General features: G+C 36.7%; 1 protein-coding gene across 5 annotated transcripts in view; it reads left to right on the top strand.

Moving 5' to 3' along the window:
- Positions 1 to 24,934, top strand: part of SNX7 (sorting nexin 7) — a 124,150-nt gene that overhangs the window by 13,051 nt on the left and 86,165 nt on the right. For all 5 annotated transcript variants that reach the window (XM_019457592.2, XM_019457589.2, XM_019457594.2 and 2 more), the window contains exons 2-5: positions 13,240 to 13,422; positions 19,582 to 19,692; positions 20,227 to 20,391; positions 22,469 to 22,667. In XM_019457592.2, coding sequence (XP_019313137.2) covers positions 13,240 to 13,422; positions 19,582 to 19,692; positions 20,227 to 20,391; positions 22,469 to 22,667 — 658 coding nt within the window. The remainder of the gene's footprint in view (positions 1 to 13,239; positions 13,423 to 19,581; positions 19,693 to 20,226; positions 20,392 to 22,468; positions 22,668 to 24,934) is intronic.

Here is a 24,934-nt window from a genome sequence, read left to right as displayed (position 1 = left end):
AATGATTAAGCTTAGCGAGGAAGGCATGTTGAAAGTCGAGATATTCCAAAAGCTTTGCCTCTTGCACCAAATGGCCAAGTTGTGAATGCAAAGGAAAAGTTCTTGGAGCAAATTAAAAGTGCTACTCCAGTGATCACACTAATGATAAGAAAATGAAACATCTTTATTACTCATATGGAGAAAGTTTCAGTGGTCTGGACAGAAGATCAAACCAGCCACAATATTTCCTTAAGCCAAATCCTAATCCAGAGCAAAGCTTTAACGCTCTTCAACTCTGTGAAGACTGAGAGAGATGAGGAAGCTACAGAAGAAAAGTTTGAAGCCAGCAGAGATAAGTTCATGAGGTTTAAGGAAATAACCCATCTCCATAACATCAAAGTCAAGGTGAAGCAACAAGTGCTGATGTAGAAGCTGCAGCAAAGTATCCAGAAAGTCTAGTAAAGATAATTAATGAAGGTGGCTATATTAAACAACATATTTTCAATGTAGAACAAACAAGTTTCTATTGGAAGAAGATGCCATGTACAACTTTCATAGGTATAGACAGGAGAAGTCAATGCCAGGCTTTACAGCTTCAAAAGACAGGCTGACTCTTGTTAGGGGCTAGTGCTGCTGGTGACTTTAAGTTGAAGCCAGTGCTCATTGACTATTCTGAAAATCCTAGAGCCCTTAAGAATTATAAATCTACTCTGTGCTCGATAAATGGAACAATAAAGCCTGGATGATAGCACATCTGTTTACAACCTGGTTTACAGAATATTTTAAGTCCACTGTTGAGACCTCCTGCTCAGGAAAAAAAAAAAAAAAAGAGTCTTTTCAAAATACCGCTGCTCATTGACAATGCACCTGGTCACCCAAGATCTCTGATGGAGATGGACAATGAGATTAATATTTTCACGCCTGTTAACACAACATCCATTCCGCAGCCCATGGATCAAGGAGTAATTTCAACTCCTTAAGTCTTACCATTTAAGAAATATGATTCATAAGGCCATAGCTGCCATAGTGATTTTTCTGATGGATCTGATGGCAAAGTAAATTGAAAACCTTCTGGGAACGATTCACCATTCTAGATGCCATTAAGAACACTTGTATTCATGGGAAGAGGTCATGATATCAACATGAGCAGGAGTTTGGAAGAAGCAGATTCCAGCCCTCCTGGATGACTGGGAGGGGCTCAGGACTTCAGTGGAGGAAGTAACTGCAGGTGTGGTGGAAATAGCAAGAGAACTAGAAGTGAAGCCTGAATATGTGACTGAATGGCTGCAATCTCATGATAAAACTTTCACAGATGAGGAGCTGCTTCTTATGGAAGAGCAAAGAAAGTGGTTTCTTGAGATGGAAACTACTCCTGCTGAAGATGCTGCGAAGATTGTTGAAATGATAGCAAAGTATTCAGGATATGACTCAACTTAGTAAATAAAGCAGCAGCAGGGTTTGAGAAGACTGACTCCCATTTCAAAAGAAGTTCTACTGTGGGTAAAATGCTATCAAACAGCATCCCATGCTAAGAAGAAATCGCTCATGAAAGGAAGATCCAGTTGATGAGGCAAACTTCACTGTTGTCTCATTTTATGAAATTGCTGCAGCCACCCCAACCTTCAGCAGCCACCCTGATAGGTCAGCAGCCATCAACATCAAGGCAAGGCTCTCCACCATCAAAAAGATTATAATTCACTAAAAGCTCTGATGATGGTTAACATTTTTTAGCAAGGAAGGGTTTTGTAATTAAAGTATGTACTGTACATTTTCTAGACATAATGCTATTGCACACTTAATAAACTACAGTTTCGTGTAAACATAGCTTTTATATGCTCTGGGAACCACAAAATTCATTTGACTCACTTTATTGCAATATTCCCTTTATTGTGGTTGCCTGGAACTGAAACCTCAATATCTCTGAAGTGTGCCTGTGTGTGTATAGCTCCCCATTTGAGTAATTCATGATAAATAGTATTAGTCATGTTATTTCAGGGGATAAGAGTATTCTTGGTACAGGTGTTTTAACTGTCTACTAGTTTTCTTGATACATTATAAGCATAGATTAAGTCTCTTCAGGAATGCCCTTAAGGTTGTTGGTGTGGCTAGGTAACAAGGCAACTCAGCCTTTTCTCTGGAAACTATTTATAAAGATGGAGCTTTGGTGTAGGGGAGTAGTTTTAATTTAGTGTATGCCAGAATCTGTCCTGGTCATGCCTGTGAAGTGTACAGTCAATTGGTAATGCTGTACCTTTTTTTTTTTTTATTATTACATTCCTGAGTTGAATCTGCAGTGTTGTCTGCCCATAAGACATATTTTCAACTTCTTCAAGGAATTCTGGTTAGAATAATTCTTTTCCTGGCTTGCTCCACTTCTGCTTAGTCATCTATAATAGGTAGTTGGCTGATACTGTGTTTAGTATGTTATCCAGTACCCCAGACTTATTTTAAGACAAGTTTAGGAGACCTTTGTCATTTGTGGATTTAACATTAGTGGCTTTAAATGGCTTCAGCATGCAGTAATATGACTTATTGGTAAGGCACACATACAGGTACACCTGTATGATACTGTGTTTAGTATGTTATCCAGTACCCCAGACTTATTTTAAGACAAGTTTAGGAGACCTTTGTCATTTGTGGATTTAACATTAGTGGCTTTAAATGGCTTCAGCATGCAGTAATATGACATATTGGTAAGGCACACATACAGGTACACCAGTGGTTTGGAGGACACACGTAGTGAGGGAGCCTCACCTTTCAGCCTTAACATCTTACGTGTTATTTATTTGTCCTTGCTTATATATGCAGTATTCTTTATGAGGTGAGTAAAGACAGTAAGTTTGTGTGTGTGTGTGTGTGTGTGTGTGTGTGTGTCTGAGTGTAAAGAATATACCTTATTTTATTTGGACACACCTTTTATAACTTTTTAAATGAATTTTATTATGGAGTATTTTCATGCATGCAAAAATATATACAGCTCTTCTTCATTTATGTTGGTGTTTCATCCTGGCAAACCCATCGTAAATTGAAAGTAGTATAAGTTAAAAATGTATTTAATACACCTAACCTACCAAACATCATAGCTAGCCTACCTTACCTTAAACATGCTCAGAATATTTACATTAGCCTACAGTTGGGCAAAATCATCTAACACAAAGCCTATTTTATAATAAAGTGGTGAATATCTCATTGACCTGAGATAATAAATTTGTAGAATACTGTCCTGAAAGTGAAAAACAGATTGGTTGTATGGGTACAGCATGGTTGTAAGTATATTGACTATTTACCTTTGTGATGATATGGCTAACTGGGACGCTGCTGTCCAGCAACCTGAGAGTATCATACTGCACACATATCACTAATTGCTAAATTTGTAGTAAGGTTTACATAAGATAATTCATATAAAACTTTCAAGCAAGTGATGTGTATAACACATTGATTCATATTTTTTAATCCTCTCCTTAATCTTCTATGATCTAAGGTGAGATATGACCTCTCTGACCTACTAGAAACTCTTTTATTAAGTACACTACATTTTGGGGGAGGTGGACTGATAACAAATAACATCATTTGTTATGTCAAATAAAATGATTTGAAAAATTTCTATGGTTAGAATATAGCTTTGTAGTGCACAAAACCTGAGGAAGTCCAAGTACATTCAAGGCAACACTGTTAGAAAATAGAAATGCTAGAAACAGAAAAATGGATAAATAAATTATGGTATATGCATACAAGGGTATATATACTACATAGCCCTGGAAATTATGTCAAACAAGATTAGAGTGTTGTATGCCCCTTTATAGAACACGACACAGGCTGGCTTTTCCCCCAATCACATTTTCAACAGTGTTCCACAGAAGGCCTTTCTGATTTTTTATTATTATTATAAGCAGGCAGATTGGAAGGAGCTGTAAACCAAAACACAGCTGGTAAGTCTAAATTTAGGCCCATCAGGATGAGTGTCCCTCATAACACAGTTTCTCAAACTCCTTCCACTTTAAGTTGCTTTTTTACCAGATGTCTCTTGGTGTGCGTGTTTCTTACGCATCAGCAAATTTTATTTGCATGGCCTTTTCATGCCATGATTCTGATTTATCACACTTCTCACATTGATTTTTTTCCCTCTACTTGTAAAAAGAAAATAGCTGTTTGTGCACAGATGGTGGATAGGATTTAGTATTATCAGAGTAATTCATGTTATATTTATGAGATGTTCCCAAGTAGCCTTTTACTGAGAGATAGGAAGGACAACTCTTAGGAAGGTCATATCTAACCTTTTAACCTGTTTCTTTAGTATTTATCTCCTGAGTATTCAAATATTGGCAAGCCATTGTTTATTTTAAATTTCAGCTATATATTTTATTTATTTCAGTAGTAGAACTTTGAAACCATCTGAGAGCATTAAAGGAGAGAGGCAAAAACGTTTCTCGGAAATTATTGGAGTTGCTTGCTAACCTGTAAGAAAATGAGTGAATGGAGCAAGGATGAAATACTGTAATCATCACTCCTTCCTTCTTTTCTACCCTTGCTTCCTTCCTTAGATCTTTATTGTGTACTACTCTATGTATAGAAATGCTGTCAGTTTGCTAGGCTGCCATAACAGAGTACATAGATTAGGTATCTGAAATAAGAGACGTTTATTTTTTTCACAGTTCTGGAACCTAGAAGTCTGGAATCAAGGTGTCAAGGGGGTTGGTTCCTTCTGAGGGCAATGAGGGAAGGATCTGTTCCAGGCCTCTCAACCTGACTTGTAGATGGCTGTTTTCTCCTTGCGTTCCTTAACATTGTCTTCCCTCTGTACATGTCTCTGTGTCCAAATTTGTCCTTCTTATAAAGACACTGGTTATATTGCATCAGGACCCACCCCAATGACCACATTTTGACTTGATCTCCCCTATGAAGACCCTGTCTCCAAATAAGGTCACATTCTGAGGTATGGGGTGTTAGGTCAATTTTGGAAGGACACAATTTAACCTATAACCAATGCTTATAATAAACCAAAAGTAAGGGGTGCCTGGGTGGCTCAGTGAGTTAAGCGTCCATATCTTGGTTTCAGCTCATGATCTCACAGTTCATGGGTTGGAAACCCCGTCGGGCTCTTTGCTGGCAGTGCAGAACCTGCTTGGGATTCTCTCTTTCCTCTCTATGCCTCTTCCCCCACTCACGGGCATGCACTCACGCTCTCTCTCTCTTTCTCTGAAAAATAAATTAAAAAAAAAAAAAAGTAACAACAAGGAAAACTTATACTTAGTTGGTAAGTGATTGTGTCAATACATTTCAATATCATGTTAACACAATTCTAACTAATGTCTGTTTATTTCAGTAAAGTCATTTAAGTGGTTTCTCTTTAGATGGATGTGTTGGTTTGGAGTAAAGGTAAAAGACAGTGACTTCTTGCAATAATTTGGCTTCACTATTATACATGTTCACATCTCACCCTGAAATCATCCCAAGATTTTTGGGGTATGTGTGCATGCACGTGTGTGTTTTCACTATGCTAGCTGTAAGAAAGATATTCAATGTTATTTAAGAAGTAGAGAATTACCACACAGATAAGTTCCCTTCTGCTTTTATCTCTTGAGGAAAGAAAATGAAATTATGTACTTTCATTGTCCAAAACATCATAAGATAATAATCTATCTAAATGCTAAGAATAAATGAATGCATAAATAAAGTTTGGGGGTGGGGGTGGGGAGAGAGAAAGAGATAGCTAACAGGAGAAAGGAGCCCACATTATTGTGGGGGCGAGACCTTTGTTTATAAAGAACAAATTTTAATGATCCATTTCCCCTGAAAAGCATCCACTACAAAAGGTTAAGTGGAGGGCTTTTTTGGTTAATTGCTTCTTTGGATCTTCTCAAACACTTATTTTCTTCTCTTATTCCTGTCCAAATGTAAATCTTTTAAGTATTGTCATTATATTTTCTTAACTTTTTTTTTTGAAGTGAATATAAAACTCTTCAGATAGTCAGTTTTATTGAGGTTTTAAGAATGTTCTTGAGTGATTCATAGTAATTTAAATCCTTCTACTGAAATCTTGGATGTTGCTAAATTTCAGCCTGTAATTTTCTTCCTCTGCTCGATATTGAAGCATATTTTTGACACCACACTATGCTCACTGGAATTGTGAGCCTTTGGAAATTCATGCAGATCTTTCCCACTCTACAAAAGGATGCATTTTAAGCAGAAAGAAATAGAATGCTAAATTATGTAGTAGGTATAAGAAATGGGTTGTGGTGAGTTAAGAGGGTGATTACAAAGAATACCAAAGCACACAGTTGTGTGCAGTGTCAGGGAAATTTAAAGTACGTTTGCTCATCAAATTAAAATTTGTCAGCTTTAAAAGCTACTACAGCCTTTACCCCCACCCCCACACCCTACTATCTCAAAGTAGAGCATTCTTGTGAAACCTTTTGTAAGCGAAAATGATATAAAGCAAAGGAGCAATTTCCATTAATCTATTATGCAGAAAGTTTTTGAGCATTCCAAGACCCAAAAAACAACCTCTCTTAGGCTTTTCCGAAAGCTTAGGATACATTTTGCTAAAGGATGCACAAAATAAATTGGGATAAAGCACAGATGCACATAGGCACAGTTCAAGTCATGGAGTTTGATGCCACAATGCTGAGTGTAGTTCCTGGGGAAGGAGCTTGGTGGCGCCACCCTCACTGCTTGGGATGTACACTACCTCTATGAGGGCTTGCTGCAGAACAGTTACTGAACACTATTTTCCCCTTTTTCCATGTGAGCGAAAATCCTCTTTGGATTGCAAAAACGTGTACTTAAGTAATGAAGTGGCTATACTGTATTCGATATATACTGTATATAGAGAGTTTTGTGCATGCTGATGGCACATTTATTTGGAACCTCTAAATTATGTTTTTAATGGCTGTTTAGTGTTCCATTGTGTTAGCATTCCATAATTTATTTTGATAAGCCCAATGTGATCCCAGACATTTTAAATTTCCTATTTAATTATGCAGCATTGATGAGTTAAGAAGTCAAATATACTCCGAGTTTTTTTTGCCCAATGGCCATAGACAACTGTTTTAACTTATTCCAGTAGTTCCTACTGTCTTTGAACATATTTTGCACAGTGTTGACACTAGCAATTTTGATATCTTTCTCCATGTATGTTTATTTTAGAATATTTGGAAATATAGAAACTCATAGAAAAATATTAACCTCAACAGCAATTCCAACACCTGAAATAACTTCTGCTAACTTTTTTGGTATAGCTTGTAACTTTGTGCTATCTCTCTTTCTCTCCCTCTCTCTCACTCTCTCACTTTCTGTTTCTCCTATCCTCTCTGTCACACACAAATAAACACACATATACACATAAGAATCTAACTGTACACAAATTTTATGTTCTTTTCTTTTAATAACATACTATGAACCTTTTTCCAGCAACTGTATTCTAAGTTACTTCTAAAACATTACTTTTAATCACTTTATTGTATTCTATCACATGGATAGACTTTATGGTAGCCTATCATAGAGATATACCATAATTTATTTTGCTAAACTTTTGTTGCAAAACATTTATTGTCTCTATGTTTTTCTGTGTCTGATTAACCCACTTATTGTCTTAGTTGTCTTCTATTCCTTGGTCTAAGTCATACCTCAATGTTTTTCCTTTCACAAATCATTTTGTAATCACAATAACCTGAACTTTTTTTTTTAATTTTTCAATGCGTATTTATTTTTGAAAGAGAGAGAGAGGGAGAGAGAAACAGAGTGCAAGCTTAGGAGGGGCAGAGAGAGGGAGACACAGAATCCCAAGCAGGCTCTGAGCTCCAAGCTGTCAGCACAGATCCCGATGTGGGGCTGGAACCCATGAACTGTGAGATTGTGACCTGAGCCAAAGTCCAACGCTTAACCAGCTGAGCCACCCAAGTGCCCCTAATCTGAACGTTCTTAATTTGAGCAACTGTTGTTCTTATCTCTTCACCTGGTGTGTCTTACCCTAATATCTCCTGTATTATTGCATTGAGGGGTTAACCAAATGCTGTATTGTAGTTCACATAACTAACTTTTTGTGTGGAAAGAGCCTTGAGAACAGGGCTCTGGATGTAACTGATGCTTCCAAAGGATTTAAGTTGATTTGTTTTGAGGGGAAAAATAAGTCCATATTATGATTTCAATCTTTTTTCATTCCTAGTACTGCAAGAAAGTTCCTTTTCTTAAAATGTCAGGATCTGCTACAATTTCCTATATTAATGCATTTAGAAGTTGTATTATTTTAGCCTTTGAGGTGGGAGAGATTTTGCAGATTTTTAGCTCCATCTCCTCAATTTAACCTTGAAAGGCTGAATTAATTGTTCAAAGTTACCTGTTTAGTCAGTGTCAGAGAAAGAACTAGAACCTAGTTTTTGGCCTCCTTTGTAATGTAATGTAATGTAATGTAATGTAATGTAATGTAATGTAATGTAATGTAGTTTTGTTTTGTTTTGTTTTGTTTTGTTTTGTTTTGTTTTGTTTTTCCGGCTAGGACTGGCCAACTCTGTTGCTAAGTTTGATGGACTTGATTGCAGAATTCATCTCTACGTGTTTTGGTTAACTTTAGTCTGTTCATAACATAACAAAAGACAAAATTTTTGATCCTGAAATCTGGATTCTTAATTTTGGAGACTAAGAGTTGTATTTAAAAGAGAAAGTATAGAGTTGGAAACATCATTATATACTACTGAAGAAATAACTCAGATGTCATATTGATACTGTTAGTTTTATCTTTACATCTGAAAAGATGTATTTAACATTTACTGCATATTATCCTTTGGTTTCATTTAAAATTTTTTGTTAAAAAAATAACATCTAGCCTTCCCTTCCCTTTCTTTAAAAATGATGCCTGAGGATGGGGCACCTGGGTGGCTCAGTTGGTTAAACTTCCAACTTCAGCTCAGGTCATGATCTCACAGCTTGCGAGTTCGAGCCCTGCGTCGGGCTCTGTGCTGACAGCTCAGAGCCTGGAGCCTGCTTTGGATTCTGTGTCTCCTTCTCTCTCTGCCCCTCCCCCAGCTCATACTCTGTCTCTCTCTCTCTCTCAAAAATAAATAAACATTAAAAAAAAAATGATGCCTCAGGAGACAACCAGCATGTCCAAGGAAGTAGCCAGTAGGATTGGGGCTGACAAGGGATCCAGTGTGGTTGTGAGTGAATATAGGCTGCCTTGGCTTATGTGGTCAGGTCTGAGAAGACAGCTGGACTGGATAGGAGATTAGTTACAGGTAGGAAGATTGAGCATATAAGTAAATATCTTCAGGATAATGGGAGCCAGGCTTCTCTCTGCTGGAGAAGAGTTACAAATATGGAAAGAGGGGAGGCTGGAAAAGTCAAATGGTGTCAAATTGTAATTGGAGGTATCAGTGTGAACTCATAGGATTTAATATCTATTTATATTTCTATCGATCTGTATATATCTACATCCAGATGTGTATCTGCGTGTGTGTGTGTGTGTGTGTGTGTGTGTGTTATACATACATTTCCTATCATTCATATCTTGGTTTCCAAATTCCAATTTCCTCTAAAAGGAACCAGAGCTCCTTGGAGAAATATCTGATTCTATAACTGGGTCAGGGAAAATATAAGGTAAACCTGAAACATCTTATTTTGCCAAGTTATGTTATATAAAGTGCTCTGGAATAATGAAGACATATCAAAAACACAGAGGTGCCAGCATTAAGGAGCTCCCACTAGGCAGGTTTGGATGCTTACAACATCAAAATAAATTACAGTATTTATGGATTACAACCCATTGAGTAACATAGGAATTGTGAGTCTATACTCACATAATTAAGTAAATAAATACTCTTTATTCTCCTTAGTAGGAAACCTGATAATGTCAAAATTGAAAAAAAAAAGCAATACGTATATTATTTTCAAATAAGGAATGTAACAAGGAAAAAGAACAGCAAATAGAGTTCTGCATTTGCTTCTGAGAAGCATGACATGGGAATAGCAATTCTGGAGAAGAGGAAGCTGCTTTTTAATTTTTAATTTGTCTTGTTTTATTTTAAACTCTGTAGAATTATTTGACTTTTAAAGACTATAAATATACTTTTTTATTTGAAATAATTTCCAACTGGGAGAAAAGTTGCAAGAATATCACAAAGAACCTAGATTTCCCAATTATTGCCATTTCATAACTTTTGCTTTATCTGTCTGTATGCTAAGTTGAGTACATTGGAGACTTGCTGTTTCATTACTCCTAAATAGATCTGTGTGTATTTTTTTTTTTTTTTTTAAATAGGGACACTCTCCTAATCACAGTATGCATATACAAATCAGGAAACCATACTGACACAATACCACATTCCCATCCACAGATCCTTTCACATTTCTCCAGTTGTCCCAATAACAGTTCAGAAAGAAAAAAAACAAAGGTTCTCCTCCTTTGGTACAGAATCCAGTTCAAGATCACATGTTGTGTTTAGCTATTATGTCTCTTTGGTCTTCAGTCTGGAATAGTTGCTCATCTTCCTTTTTTTCCATCATAGTAATTGCATTTTTGAAGCATTTTATAGGCAATGTCTCTTCCCCTCAAACATATACAGTATATATATTTTTTCTTCTGACCATAAGTATAACTATATCACCATTTTTAGTTAAATTCAAAATTAAGAACAATTTATTTTTATTCAAAGTCAAGGCCATAGAGTGAACTATGATTACATTTTAATTCTTGTACACCTTTTGTTTTCTTGAGAGTTCACCATTCATTATTCCTTCATTCATTCATTTTCTCTATCTTGTACACCTTTTGTTTTCTTGAGAGTTCACCATTCATTATTCCTTCATTCATTCATTTTCTCTATCCCTCCTTTCTACTTCTCTTGCATTCTTTCCATCTTGGCTTTCTTTGCACCCATCACAATTCATCACAATATCTAACATGGCATGCTTCCTGTCATGTTTAAACATATCAGGTACTCTGTCACCTGCCTTCCTTTCCTTTCCCTTCCTTCCTTCCTTCCTTCCTTCCTTCCTCCCTTCCTCCCTCCCTCCCTCCCTCCCTTCCTCCCTCCCTCCCTTCCTTCCTTCCTTCCTTCCTTCCTTCCTCCCTTCCTTCCTTCCTTCCTCCCTTCCTTCCTCCCTTCCTCCCTCCCTCCCTCCCTTCCTCCCTCCCTTCCTCCCTCCCTCCCTTCCTTCCTTCCTTCCTTCCTTCCTTCCTTCCTTCCTTCCTCCACTCCCTCCCATTGTCCCCCTCCCTCTCCTCTCCCCTCCCTTCCCTTCTCCTTCCTTCCTTCCTTCCTTCCTTCCTTCCTTCCTTCCTTCCTTCCCTCTCTTTTTTTTTTCCTCCTTCCTTTGCTCACTCCCCTGTCTCTTTCTCTCTGTCCACCTCCCTTCCTGTCTCTCTTCCCTTATTCTTTTTCCCTGTTCATCTCCCTGCCTCCCTGGTGACTCTGTCTTCCTGACCCAGTCTGTATAGGTTGTTCTTTAGTTCTGCTGCAAAGCTGTCAACATGGAACATAATTTCATGATCATCCCAAGAATTTCATGTAGTTCTCTTTTCTGTTGAATCTCCTGTTTTTAGATCCTATTTCCTCTTGTTATATGCCTTCATATAATTTTGGAAAATTAAAGAAGCTTCCAAAGAATAAATGGATGGGAAATCAGTTTTTGAAATCTTTTATATCTGAAATGACTTTAATCTACTTGTATACTTGAATGACAATTTGTCTGGCTATATAGAGTTCTAGGTAGAAGATATTCTCCTCTCAAAATTTGGAAGATATTTTATTGTCATTTAGTGTCACGTGTTACCATTGAGAAATCTGGAGCCATTCTGATTCCTGAGATTTCTGTTGTATTTTACCTGTTTATATTCTCTCTGGAAGCTAACCTGTATTATGCAATGTCATGGTAATTGCAGGAGCACTTCCGACCCCACCACTGCCCCCATTCATTTTGAGGAGGCAGGAAAAGCCCTATCAACCTGGAAACACTTCAGTTCAAAGCACATTTTCCTCTTCATTTTATGGAATTCGTTTTATTCAGGCACTACCTGCCTGGATCCCTTAATTTTTAAAAACACTTCCTTCTCCTTTCCATCTTTTGTCCTTTTAATTCAACTTAGTTCTTGAGTTCTATCTTTCAAACTTCCTGTTGTTATCCTATTATCATATTTCAATTTTCATGAGCCTCCTTTTTTATTGTCTTGCTGCTGTTTTCTGAATTTTTTAACAATATAACTCCTGTTTTTATTCATGAATTTGATATCATTCTTATCTCTGATGATTTCATCCATTTTTTTTAAGCATTCTGTTCTCTAACTGCTTCCTGTCTTCTGTTTGTGAATCTTTCTTTCATATCAGAGGCTTTTCGCATATTTAGATATTTCGTAGTTTCTACATCAGGTAATAAAAAGCGGAGTAGATATTCATCATGTACGGTAAGGGCTTCAGAGCAGGGTGATTATGCAGAGACCTGGCTCACTCATCAGGGACTGCAACTGTTAGTTTTTTTTCTTGGAATGTCAAGCTAAGAGAGGAACCCTCCAACCACTGGGTGGAATTTTGTGCATTGATGCCAGAATTCATAGGGCCAGATGAGGGGAGAGAGTTGGCTATCTTCCCATCTCGTATGTAGGACTTTTCTTTGCTATCTCTTCCTCCCTTTTGCCTGGCACCCTTTTCAGAGACATTTCAGAAAGTAAACTTCCACTTTTTTGCAAAACTGGGGAAGAAATGTCACCCGGTGGCTTGGGGTAGGTGAGGGAATCTAAGGTACTGACTCTCTTGTTTTATTAGCTTCTCAACCAGTCCTCTGGTTTTAGCTCTGTCAGCACTCTGTGTCCATGGGTTTCTGGTGCCTGTAATTCTTAAGTTTCTCTGGGATTCTGTCTTATAAACATGCCTTCTAGGTTTACCATTAACTCCTAGGTTTACTGTTCAGCTTTCTTTGCACTGCTATTTCAGTTACCCCTCAGTCAGATTTCTAGTTTCCAAAAAGTAGTTGCTTTTGTTTGCTTCATCTCTCTCTGTCTCCCTCTTTTTTTACCTCGAGGGTTTATGTCTTTTATGCCTTTTTGTCTTAGTTTGCTTTAATTTGTTTATTTCTTTGTTGTCATTTTTATAGTGGGATTTTAAGAGGAAGCAGAGATAAAAATACATGTTTGACATACCATATTTAACCAGGAACCCAATCATCCTTCTTGTTCTTGACATATTTCATTAGTACTCATTGTGTCTAAGAAAAACAGGATTTTAAATTGTATCTTCCATAGATGTTAATTTTTGAATGTGTTTTATTTCTTAGGATGCCTCGTTGATGGACATGAATTCCTTCAGCCCTATGATGCCAACGTCCCCTCTATCAATGATTAACCAAATCAAGTTTGAAGATGAGCCAGATTTGAAAGATCTTTTCATTACAGTTGATGAACCTGAAAGCCATGTTACCACAATTGAAACTTTCATTACTTACAGGATTATTACTAAGGTAAATCTTTAATGAGCACCTTCTTGAATCAGTTGTTCTCTGAACTTTTGGTAAGATGTTGCATCTAATCTGTACTTGTTCTGTATGAAATCAGTGAAATTCAAATTTCAACACTTTTTTTTAAATTTAAATTCAAATTAGGTAACATACAGTGTAGTCTTGGCTTCAGGAGTAGAACCCCCTGATTCATCTCTTACATATGACACCCAGTGCTCATCTCAAAAGTGCCGTCCTTAAAGCCCATCACTCATTTAATCCATCCCCCCACCCACCTCCCTTCCATTAGCACTCAGTTTGCTCTCTGTATTTAAGAGTCTCTTATAGTTTGCCTCCCTCTCTGTTTTTATCTTATTTTTCCTTCCCTTCCCCTTTGTTCATCTGTTGAGTTTCTCAAATTCCACATATGGTCACTCATTTTTTTTTAACGTTTATTCACTTTTGAGAGAGGGGGAGAGAGAGCATGTGTGCACATGTGAGAAAGTGGGGTAAGGGCAGAGAGAGGAGGACAGAGGGTCTGAAGTGGGCTCTGGGCTGACAGCAGAGAGCCTAATATGGGGCCTGAACTCACGAACAATGAGATCATGACCTGAGCTGAAGTCAGACGCTCAACCCCCTGGGCCACCCAGGCGCCGCAGTCACTCATTGTTTTTAGCAGTGGTGCATGTTGAAACAGGAACATTTAGGGCACCTGGGTGGCTTAGTCAGTTGAGCATCCAACTTCGGCTCAGGTCATGATCTCAAAGCTCGTGAGTTTGAGCCCTGTCTTGGCCTCTGTGCTGACAGCTCGGAACCTGGAGCCTGCTTCGGATTCTGTCTCCCTCTCTCTGTCCTTCCTGGCTTGTTCTCTGTCTCTGTCTCTGTCTCTCAAAAATAAATAAGCATTAATTTTTTTTTAAACAGGAACATTTTGTTTTTAGTTTAAAAAATATAAAGAAATGTCTTTGGAAAAGAAGAGCTTCAGGTTGCTAATAAAGAAAACTAGTTAACAACATGATGTGATATTTTAATGTAGCATTTTTTCTGAAGATTACAAAATATAATTTCATTTTCTTTCCAAATAAGAGCCAGTGGCCACTTTATCTTATGTATAAGATACCACTAGTTGTCCACTAATTCAAATGCAGAGTAAATGTAGAATCGAAATCTCTCCTTGATCCTAGGGCAAGTCTCTGCAAAAAGAGAGTTTACTTCTGCCAGAATAAAACAACCAAGTCAGGTAACTGTTTTTTAAAATCCTTCATGTAATAGCAACCTTTAGCAATTATATTCATAAAATATAGTATTCTCTTTTTGAGGTGACACCCTACATCCCTTTTGTAGTTGAGAAGGTTTTGGACCATCTTCCTATAATCACTTCTCCCAGTGCAAATTCTACACCACTTCTAGTTATGTGTCGTAAAAAGTGCATGTATTTGATCTCTTCACTCAGGTTCTTAAAACCCTTCCGGGTTCCTCATTTCCTACAGAACAAAGTACAAATTCCTTTGTATGACATATCAAGAATTTCTCAGTCTGATGCCAACCTACTCCTGTAAGACTACTCTCTTTAACTCCCCATTTTTAATACCCCTGCCCTCCACTCATCTAGACCTATTTTTGTTACCTGAATACCCTAGGGTATTTCTTATTCCCATGACTTTGCATATAATTTTCCTTCTCTCTGTTATGCCCTTCCTCTTCTAAACAGAAGAACTAATGTTTATTTTCCAAGACACAACTGGAGATAATGCATGCGATGGCCCTGCCCCCTGCATCTGTAGGCTGGAAGCCTCTTTCTTTCTTCTGTTTTCTCATGCTGTTCTAATTGAATTCTTAAAGGATGTAAAACACTGGAGTCAGTATAGCAAAGAAATTTTAAGCCTATATTTAATCCTTCTAAGCCTCAAGGTTTTTGTTGTTTTTTTTTTAATCTAAAAAATGGAAATGACAATCAAACCTGGTTCTGTAGAGTTGCTGTAAGAATTGATTTAGGATTGGTCATCGACATATAACACTTAGCAAAATGCCTGACACATAATAAGTGTTCAGTAATTGCCACCTACCTGTATGTGAGTAGATAACTGTGTGTTTATTTTATTCCCAACAAGTATGTGAGCCTCTCAAGGAAGGTAGTTATATCTTCAGTTATCCACATTTCCAAACACAATTCTTAGATGTAGTGAGTAAGCAATTTAACTTTTTGGTCAATGGGTGAGTGAAGAAATTTATAGTATCATACTCCTATCAAGAGGTTGTAGAACAAGATAGCATGGAATTCAATCTTGATTACTCCCCTTTCTTGCTATGTCTTTTGGGCAATTTAATTAACCTCTCTATGCTTAGTTTCCGCAGTTGTAAATAAGATAACAGTACTAGGCTTGGAGGGTTGTTGTGAATATTTAATGTGTTTATACAGACATATTGCTAAAAATAGGACCAGATTTCTCCTGGTATTACTATTTTAATTAAAAGCATCCATTGTCATCATCCTTCCTGCCAAAGAATTTGTGTAGCTGAATTATTTTCCCATCATTATTTGTTTCTTTTAGAAAGACACTGTTTTTATAAGCTACCCTGTGAATTTTACTCTAATCACAGACATATAATATCTGTATTTACACCATATTTTATTTTATTTATTTATTTTTTTAAAATTTTTTTAACGTTTATTTATTTTTGAGACAGAGAGAGACAGAGCGTGAACAGGGGAGGGGCAGAGAGAGAGGGAGACACAGAATCTGAATCAGGCTCCAGGCTCTGAGCGGTCAGCACAGAGCCCGACGCGGGGCTCGAACTCACGGACCGCGAGATCATGATCTGAGCTGAAGTCGGCCGCTTAACCGACCAAGCCACCCAGGCGCCCCTACACCATATTTTAAATGATGTATTGCCCTTATAGCAGCAGCAGCAGCAGCAATAGTAGTAGTAGTAGATATTGATAATATTACAGTGTGTTTAACTAACATTTATTGTGTGATTACTTTGGGCCAGGCAATGTTCTGACCGCTTTATGCATATTCACTTGTTTAAAGTCTAACAATGATCCTAGGACCTAGATGTTATGATTTACCCCCATTTTGTGCATGAGGACATCGAAGCTCAGTAAGCTGCCAAAGGTTACACACTATAGTGATTACCTGAGCTGGGATTTAAATCCAGACCATTTGCCTTCACACTATGCGTGTTTTCTGTTATAGTTTTGTGCATGTCTTTATGGTTATGGCACACTGTCTTTCAGTTTCACTGTTATGAAAAAGTCCCTTTGTTCTACTTTGATTATTTTTATTGCATCCAATATATGGACTATGCTTACATATACTAAAATATGCATTGCAGATACAAATATATAAACATTTTGTGGATGTATAATATAGTCTTTTTTTTTGTTAATCACTTTTTAAATTTTTTTAAATATTTGTTCATTTTTGAGAGAGAGAGAGAGAGAGAGAGTGTGCAAGGAGGGGAGGGGCAGAGAGATAGGGAGACACAAAAACCAAAACAGGCTCTAGACTCCAAGCTGTCAGCACAGAGCCTGAAATGGGGCTCGAACTCATCACTGAGGTCATGAGGATCATGACCTGAGCCAAAGTCGGCTGCTTAACTGACTGAGCCACCCAAGTGTCCTGATTTGTTAATCACTTTTTATCATTTATTCACTCTCTCATATATTCAGTGAAGTTTTGCTGAGTGCCAATTATGTCCCAGGTACTGTGTGTGTATATTGAGATTACACCAGCAAACAAGACACACATAACCTCTGCCTTCATGGAGCTCTCAATCTAGGGGGGTGATGGATGTTAAACAATTACATGCTTAATTATTTAATTATAGTTATAAATGCTCTGAGAGAAAAATATAGGATTTTATGAGCATGAGCACCCCATCTAATGTGGAGGTTAAGAGGTGGCTTCCCTGAGAAAGTTTTAGTTTTATTAAAATTTACATTTATAGACATTAAGATTATATGGATAAATGCACATATACATGTGCACATATGTGCACTGACAATCTCCTACTTAAGAATACTTAAGAATGGCCTGGCTGTAAATGATTGTATGAGGAAGCCCATGTTCCTAGCATCTGTTCTCCTTATGAGAAATTGCCCTTTATTCTCCAGGTTAAAATATCTGAAGTGACTATTCTAAAGAAGTATTTTTTCTTTTGGAGATCAAGAGATGTGCTTTCCTTTGCTACATATAGAAACAAGAGCTTCGAGATTTAATGAGTGTCTTCTCTCTCACATCCACATCATGAAGACAAACCCATAAATGCCTGCCAGCATGGAGTAGGGATTAAAGTATATTCCTGATTGTAAAATTCATTTTCCCTCAAAAACAGCTTTCTAAGTCCTCAGAGCCTAGAGTAACTGCCCTTGACCAAAGGTCAGTGTTTGTTGAATGAGTGCATTTTGGGGTGTAGATCACATGAGTCCATTAGTCCTAAACTTCAACTACCCAAGCTTTTATGGTCAGACATGAAAAATTAAAGACCATTTATGATATAGCTTCCATGGAAAACGATTCTGTATTAGAGGCATTATTTGTACATCTTCTGTTTTCTTCCTGTGTTACTGCAGTATGTTAGAAAACTCTTTTAAGTCAAAGACAGAGTGATGGGGACAGAATCAACCAATTCTTTGACTTGATTTCACATCTTCCTCTTGCTGGAATTTTTATCAGATTATTCTACTTAAAGTGTTGAAAATTCTCCAGGACATATAAAGCTCTGAACTGCCCAATTTTTGAGTATTTTAGTATTGGTTGTGCCAATTTATACTTTTGGAAATTGGTGGTAAACCTATACATATGTGGCTGGTACAAGAAGGTGTTCAGTAAGTAAAGTTTAATGAGTGATTATAAACCATGTTTTGTGTGCATATATATGTATGCATGTGTGTGTATTTGCATGTATATGTACACATACCAACTCATATATATGTTGTTAAACTGTGTTTCTACTAGATTTAGTTTTCCTATTTTTACCATTTCCATAACTTGTACCCATAGTTAAGATTTCAGAGTGTTTTGTGAACATTTAGTTCCTTAGACTTCTGCATATCATTTACCTCCACTTTTTCCCACTAAAAAGGAAATGTTTTGATAAAATATATTGTATGATATTATAAACATTCATTGTAAAAGAATAAACCTTGGAAAGAATAACTTTTATGAACCTTATTTCAAGACAATTAAGATTGCATCTATGACTTGAACTACTTAATTTTATAATTGCATTCATCTGTGTGGATGATTGATATTTTGGGTGAGTGCAAAATATGTATGCAATGTGTTATTCCATCATTATTCCTCCAGGAAAATTTCACGCTCATATCACTCTATAATTTTTAATATGCAAAAATTTAGTTAATAAGATATTGGTGGGAGTGAGTGTGCATCAGATAATGTTTTTTGTTTTTTTTTTTTTTTTTGGCTTGGGATTCAGGCAGTGGAAATGAGGTTGATATTGTATCCATGTTATTTTTGTCATATGTGTTGGCATAGATTTTTGGTTTGTTGAGAACAGATATTTTAATTTATTTGCTTAATTTTTAGGAGTTTAGGCATATAACTCAAAATCCCTTGAGAAATGACAGGAAGATTTTCTTTTCACATCAAATCTTCGTTAATAACATTTTTAAACAGTGGTAAAATCACTCTGTAAAATGTTAGAATTTTCATATACTAAAAGCAAATTTTACCAAAGCAATTCATTTGAGCAAATTCCAGGAAAACATTTTTTCTCAGTTATGTTCAGGTTATTTTCCAAATTACAAAAATAGGACTTTCCTCAAATTCTGAATTCTAATCATCTTGAGAAAAAATATATTTGAAACCTAAATTCAGAACACACTTTCTTGTTAGCAAGAAAGTCATGCCAAATATAATAGTAGTTAAAATCTTGTGGAAGGCAGATGGCTGCTCTAAGACAGATTTTTCAGTTTGGATTTTAAATTTGAGCATGATGTTTGCTTTCTTTCTGGAAATACTGGAAAGTTTGCTTTGTTTCATCTGCTATATGAATTGATGACTGCAAAAAAAGTACAGGCTGACAAACACTGAATAATTAGAATTTGTTAATTTTTCTTAGAGACCCATTTATTTCAGCATATCTAAAATAACATTAGGCAAATGTCTTCTGTCTTATATTGCATGTGTCGTTATTTTTTCCTACTTTCTTCAGACATCTCGTGGGGAATTTGACTCCAGTGAATTTGAAGTTAGGAGACGTTATCAAGATTTCCTTTGGTTGAAAGGAAAACTTGAAGAAGCACACCCCACTCTGATTATTCCAGTAAGTCTACATATTTTTCCCATAGAGTAGCTACCATTTTGTCTTGTGAATCATTAGAATGCTTATAACTAATGTCAGACTTTTAAATCAGTGTAATTCATTTATCCAGAAACCTTTGCTTTTAAACTTGCCATCTATGTAACAGATTTCTTTTTCTTTCTTTTTTCTTTTTTTAATGTTTATTTATTTTGAGAGAGAGAGAGTGAGTGAGCAGGGGAGGGGCAGAGGGAGAGAGAGGCCCTCATTCCACGCCGGACACAGGGCTCCAGCTCACGAACCATGGGTTTATGACCTGAGCCGAAATCAAGTGTGGGATGCTTAACCAACTGAGCCACCCAGGCGCCCCCGGATTTGTTTTTCTAAACTATTCTAATATGTTAAGATTTTGCAGGTTTTGGTTCCAGTGTGAATTTTGAAAAATTATTTTTATAAGAAATGAATGCCCAAATAGTCTTCCAAAAAGGAAGAGTGTAGAATTCCTTATAATCCCATGCCACATAATGCTCAGATCCTTTTAAAACTTTTTTGCCTCAGCCATTGCCTGAGAAGTTTATTGTGAAAGGTATGGTGGAACGCTTTAATGATGACTTCATTGAAACACGAAGGAAGGCACTACATAAGTTCCTGAACCGAATTGCTGATCACCCGACTCTAACATTTAATGAAGACTTCAAAGTATTTCTTACTGCACAAGCTTGGGTAAAGAAATTTGATTTATACTCATATAATCCTTTAGTGTCTTTATGTATATTGGTTGTATGCTTCCTCTGGTTTTCGTTTATGAATCCATCAGCACTGTCCTTGAATTAAGATGGATTATCGAACACTGGAGAGGTATTCTTCAGATTTAAGATTTAACTCTGTCAAATCTACATATAAACGTTACAGACATCTTCTATCTTCCTCACATACACATATTCATATTTCTTTTGGTAGCTGAATTTTTTTTAAATGTCAGGGTACTCCTTGCATACTTAGCCAATACTGAACATATACAGTGTGCTTTTAAAATGGGTTAGGGCTATTCAAGTTAGGATAAAAGTCTTTATTAAATGAATAGATGGTTGGATGGATAGCCAAATAGATAATACAATTTTCTTATTTTTTCTTTCAATTACCTAATGGGAAGAGTGAATCTATTTCTAATGCAGAAAATTTATATGCTCTTCTTTTTTCTTTTCACCTATGAAAATATAACTCACCAAGAAAGAAAATGGATAGGAAACATGGTCAGTATTAAATGATTACTGACTCATGTTGAGTTTTGTATCTCTCAGTTGTTGCCAAAGTGATAGAAGCTAGAAAGTGGTTCATCTCAATCTTGACAAATAGTACTGCTATTTGGAAGTCCTTTGAGACTTATGTGAAATGAATTTGTGGCCTGACTCCAGAACCTTAGAAGCTGCTGGAAGCATTCTCTATAGTCAGTTCTCAGTAATAGCTTGCCAGTTGTGACTTATGCTCTCTCTGATAATGTTTACTCTATCAAGTGATGCTGTAGCACTCCCGGATAGATGTGTTACCTGGTCAAGGGTGACATCCGTTATTATATACACATAAAATCATGCTGCCTAGGAAATAAACAAGTTTACTTTATATGTGTTATTTTGTGTAAGACCTGTAGGAAAGTAAATCTGGAGAAAGATAATATATTATTTAATATTTGGATAAATAATATATAATATTTTTATCTGTGGATTTGGTAGTCGGCATTATTATTTATAGATTCTTTTTTTTTGTTTCTTGTGAGTAACCTTTTATTTGATCCCAAACCTATATTTCAACGAGTGCTATAACCATCACCAGAGTCATGTGGTCTTCTTCTTGGTGTTCTTTTTTAATACGCTGTACTTCTAAAGGGTTACTTTTGTGTGGTGTATCCTTTTATAGTGGTTCTTCTATTTTGCTCGTCTATACTCCTCCCTCCCAGATTAACTATGAAAGAGCTAGTTACATATATTATTAAAAATCTTTCTCTACAGCCAGCCAGCCAGTGGAGGTAGTGTCACAGTTTAGCTACTTCACTTGGTTGGAGAGTTATGGTCAGGGAGTATCTATTTACAAACTTTTATAGTGACATTAAGAAGACAGAGCTGGCTAGTGCTTAGCAGTGAAGACTCTGGAATCAGATCAATCCTTGTCCATAACTTAATTTCACCTGGACTTTGAGCAATCTCCTTAACCTTGCTGTGCTTGTATTTTCTTCTGTAAAATGAGGATCATAGTAGAACCTACCTCAAAGTGTTATGGTGAGTTTACATATGTGTGTGTTTGTGTGTGTGTGTGTGTGTGTGTGTGTGTGTGTGTGTGTGTGTGTGTGTAGTGCCTAGAAGCTCTCAATATATGCTAGCTATTATTATAACTAAAGAATTAATAAAATTTTCCTTTTTTTTTCAGGGAGCAGTTTAGACCCTAAGAGATCTTCTCTCAACCATTTTCTATTAAATCCCTGCTATAAAATATAGATTGCATCTCATATTGTCCTCTCATCTTCCCCAATATCTCCTTAAGCACAATTCCTGCTGTTAAACCTTATTCTTTTAAAGATCCATGCTGAGAGGAAAGCTGCACACATGTTTTACACGAGTACTTTGAAAAGGAATAGTATCAAGGAGATAGAGGAAGAACTGTACCCCAATAAAATTCACCTGCTTCAAACTACATGAAAAAAAGTCTATGAAACATTTTTATCATCTTTATCCTTCCAATTACATTTCCTTTTGTTGGGAATATTGCTTCACCACAAATATTTAATTGTTTGTTTGTTTGTTTCTAGGAGCTCTCTTCTCACAAGAAGCAAGGGCCTGGATTACTCAGCAGGATGGGGCAGACAGTCAGAGCTGTTGCACTGTCAATGAGAGGAGTAAAAAGCCGCCCAGAAGAGTTCATGGAAATGAATAACTTTATTGAAGTTTTTAGCCAGAAAATAAATTTGATAGACAAAATATCTCAGAGAATTTACAAGGAAGAAAGGGGTATGTAGAATAACTAGAATGTGATTACCAACTTGTTCAATTTCTGACCGATCTTCACATTTGCTGGTGTAGTAAAGCAATGTTAAGTTAGCATTTCTTTTTGGTTCTTTCTTAAAGTTTCCATCTCTCTGCTTACAGTCCCCATCTGTTTTTGTGTGATGCTTACTTTGTCCATTAGAGCCCTCATCACATTAATCATCATTGCTTTAAATTCCTGGTCTCACCATTTCAACGCCCCTGCCATGTCTGATTCTGATGTTTGCTCTGTCTCTTTAAATTGTCTTTTTTGCCTTTTATTAGGATTTTTTTCTTAATAACCAGACATGATACTGGGTAAAAGGAACTGCTGTAAACAGGACTTTAGTAATGTGGTAAGGTGTGGGGGAGGAGAAGCGTTCTATAGTTTTAAATATAGAAAACTTATGTCGATCTAAATATAGAAAAAACTTTTATTCCTGAAGCGTTGTACAGTTTTGTGATCAGGTCTCAGTCTTTTAGTGAGCCTGTGCCTCTGGACTGTGAACTTCACAAGAGTTTCTCAGTTTTCTCTCCTTGCTTACTTGGGCCAGAGTGGCCAGAGTCGGCTGGACTTGAGTATTTCCCTTTCTCTAAGTTAGTCTCTGATGATACCTGAGCAGGTTAGGCTCTGGTTAACTATTTTCCTCTGAGGGCAGGCCTTTGTTAAGAAGAGCAGTGCTCTGGCTATTTCAAAATTCTCCTCTGCAAGAAGCAGGAGTAGTTTTTATTCAATATTTACAGTGAACCTAGTTGAGCTTCTGGGAGTAAATCTCACAATACTGACCCCATGACTGGGTTCCCCCTGGGGCTTTTAACTCTTAAAGTTGTCTACACTGAGCCTCCAGCAGTTCATCAATTACAGTTCCAGTCTCCCTACCCCAGCAGTGGGTGGTGAGAGGTGGTTTCTTCTCTTTAGTGTGTGCCCAGTAACCCACAATTCCTTGTATTCATCTGTCTTCCCAGTCGTGAGGGCAGTGGTTTTTCCTGTGTCCTCCCCTGTTTTGCAGATCCAAGAAAAGTTGTTCATTTTTCAGTCTATTCAGCATTTTACTTGTTCAGACTGAGTAGTGGTTTCCAAGCTCCTTACATGAGGTATCACATAACATTAAGATAGAATTTCACCTTCGTGTGTGGCTTATACCCAGATATATTGAGAAAATTTTTGATTTCTATATGATTTTGAAGGTAGTCATGGCCAGTCCCCATTTGTTTTAATCAATTATTAGCTGTTCTTGTTCCCATTTATAAGTAATAATGGCAAAGTAAGCCCTGAGCTTAAGATTTTGTAGTTGTATGAAGTTGGTCTTAAATGTACAATGTGAATCATAGCTTAAAATCAAAGAAGTGATGTATCAGAAAATAGGGTTTCCACATTTTCCGTGATTTTTTTGGAAAAAGTACTCTATATTACACCTGTCCAAGCGTGGCAGAGAAATTTATATATTGGAAATTAGGTCCTTCTTCCTATTTTGTGTCACCATTTCCTTTTTTCAATTTTCTTATTTTTATTTTACTTTAGAAGTTAGACTTCAGGGGCGCCTGCGTGGCTCAGTCAGTTAAGCATCCGACTTCTGCTCAGGTCATGATCTCACAGTTCGTAAGTTCGAGCCCCCTTCGGGCTCTGCGCTGATAACTCAGAGCCTGGAGCCTGCTTCAGGTTCTATGTCTTCCTCTCTCTCTCTCTCTGCTCCTCCCCTACTTGTGCTCTTTCTCTCTCAAAATTAAATAAACATTTAAAAATAAAATAGCAACATGATAATAACCTTAAAAAAAAAAGTTGGACTTTATTCCATGATGATTTTTTTTCCAATTCCATGATGACTTTCTGCTAATTTTCTAATTGCATTTAACTACATTAGAACTAGGTGGCCAAGTCAAAGAATATACTTCCTAATATAAATTGGTTTTAGAGATGAACTACTTTAAGTCTCTATATTGATGACTTATTTTTTTTTAATTTTCTATGTCCCCTATTAAATAGTAAATTCTATGAGGAAAAGAAGGGAAAAGATTTGTTTTATTTTTAGTATCTAGATAGTGCTTAGCACATAGTTGGTGCTCAACAAAAGCTGTTCAATGATTGAAAAAAAGGAATGAACATATGATTTGGTGGTAGGAAATTTGCTTTATCATTAGTGATTGGTTGTTAAAAGAAATATAGAAAAAGTTGTCATAGCTGAATGTACATTTCCCTCTATGTTTTTTTTTTTTTTTCCATGCATTGGCACTTGGTGATGTCATTGTGGTGA

Source organism: Panthera pardus, unplaced genomic scaffold, assembly GCF_024362965.1.
Source record: "Panthera pardus isolate Hobbes unplaced genomic scaffold, ASM2436296v1 HiC_scaffold_11, whole genome shotgun sequence".
In the NCBI taxonomy this organism is placed as follows: domain Eukaryota; kingdom Metazoa; phylum Chordata; class Mammalia; order Carnivora; family Felidae; genus Panthera; species Panthera pardus.
The sequence above is the reverse complement of the archived record's forward strand: the minus strand, read 5'-3'. Positions and strand labels throughout refer to the sequence as shown.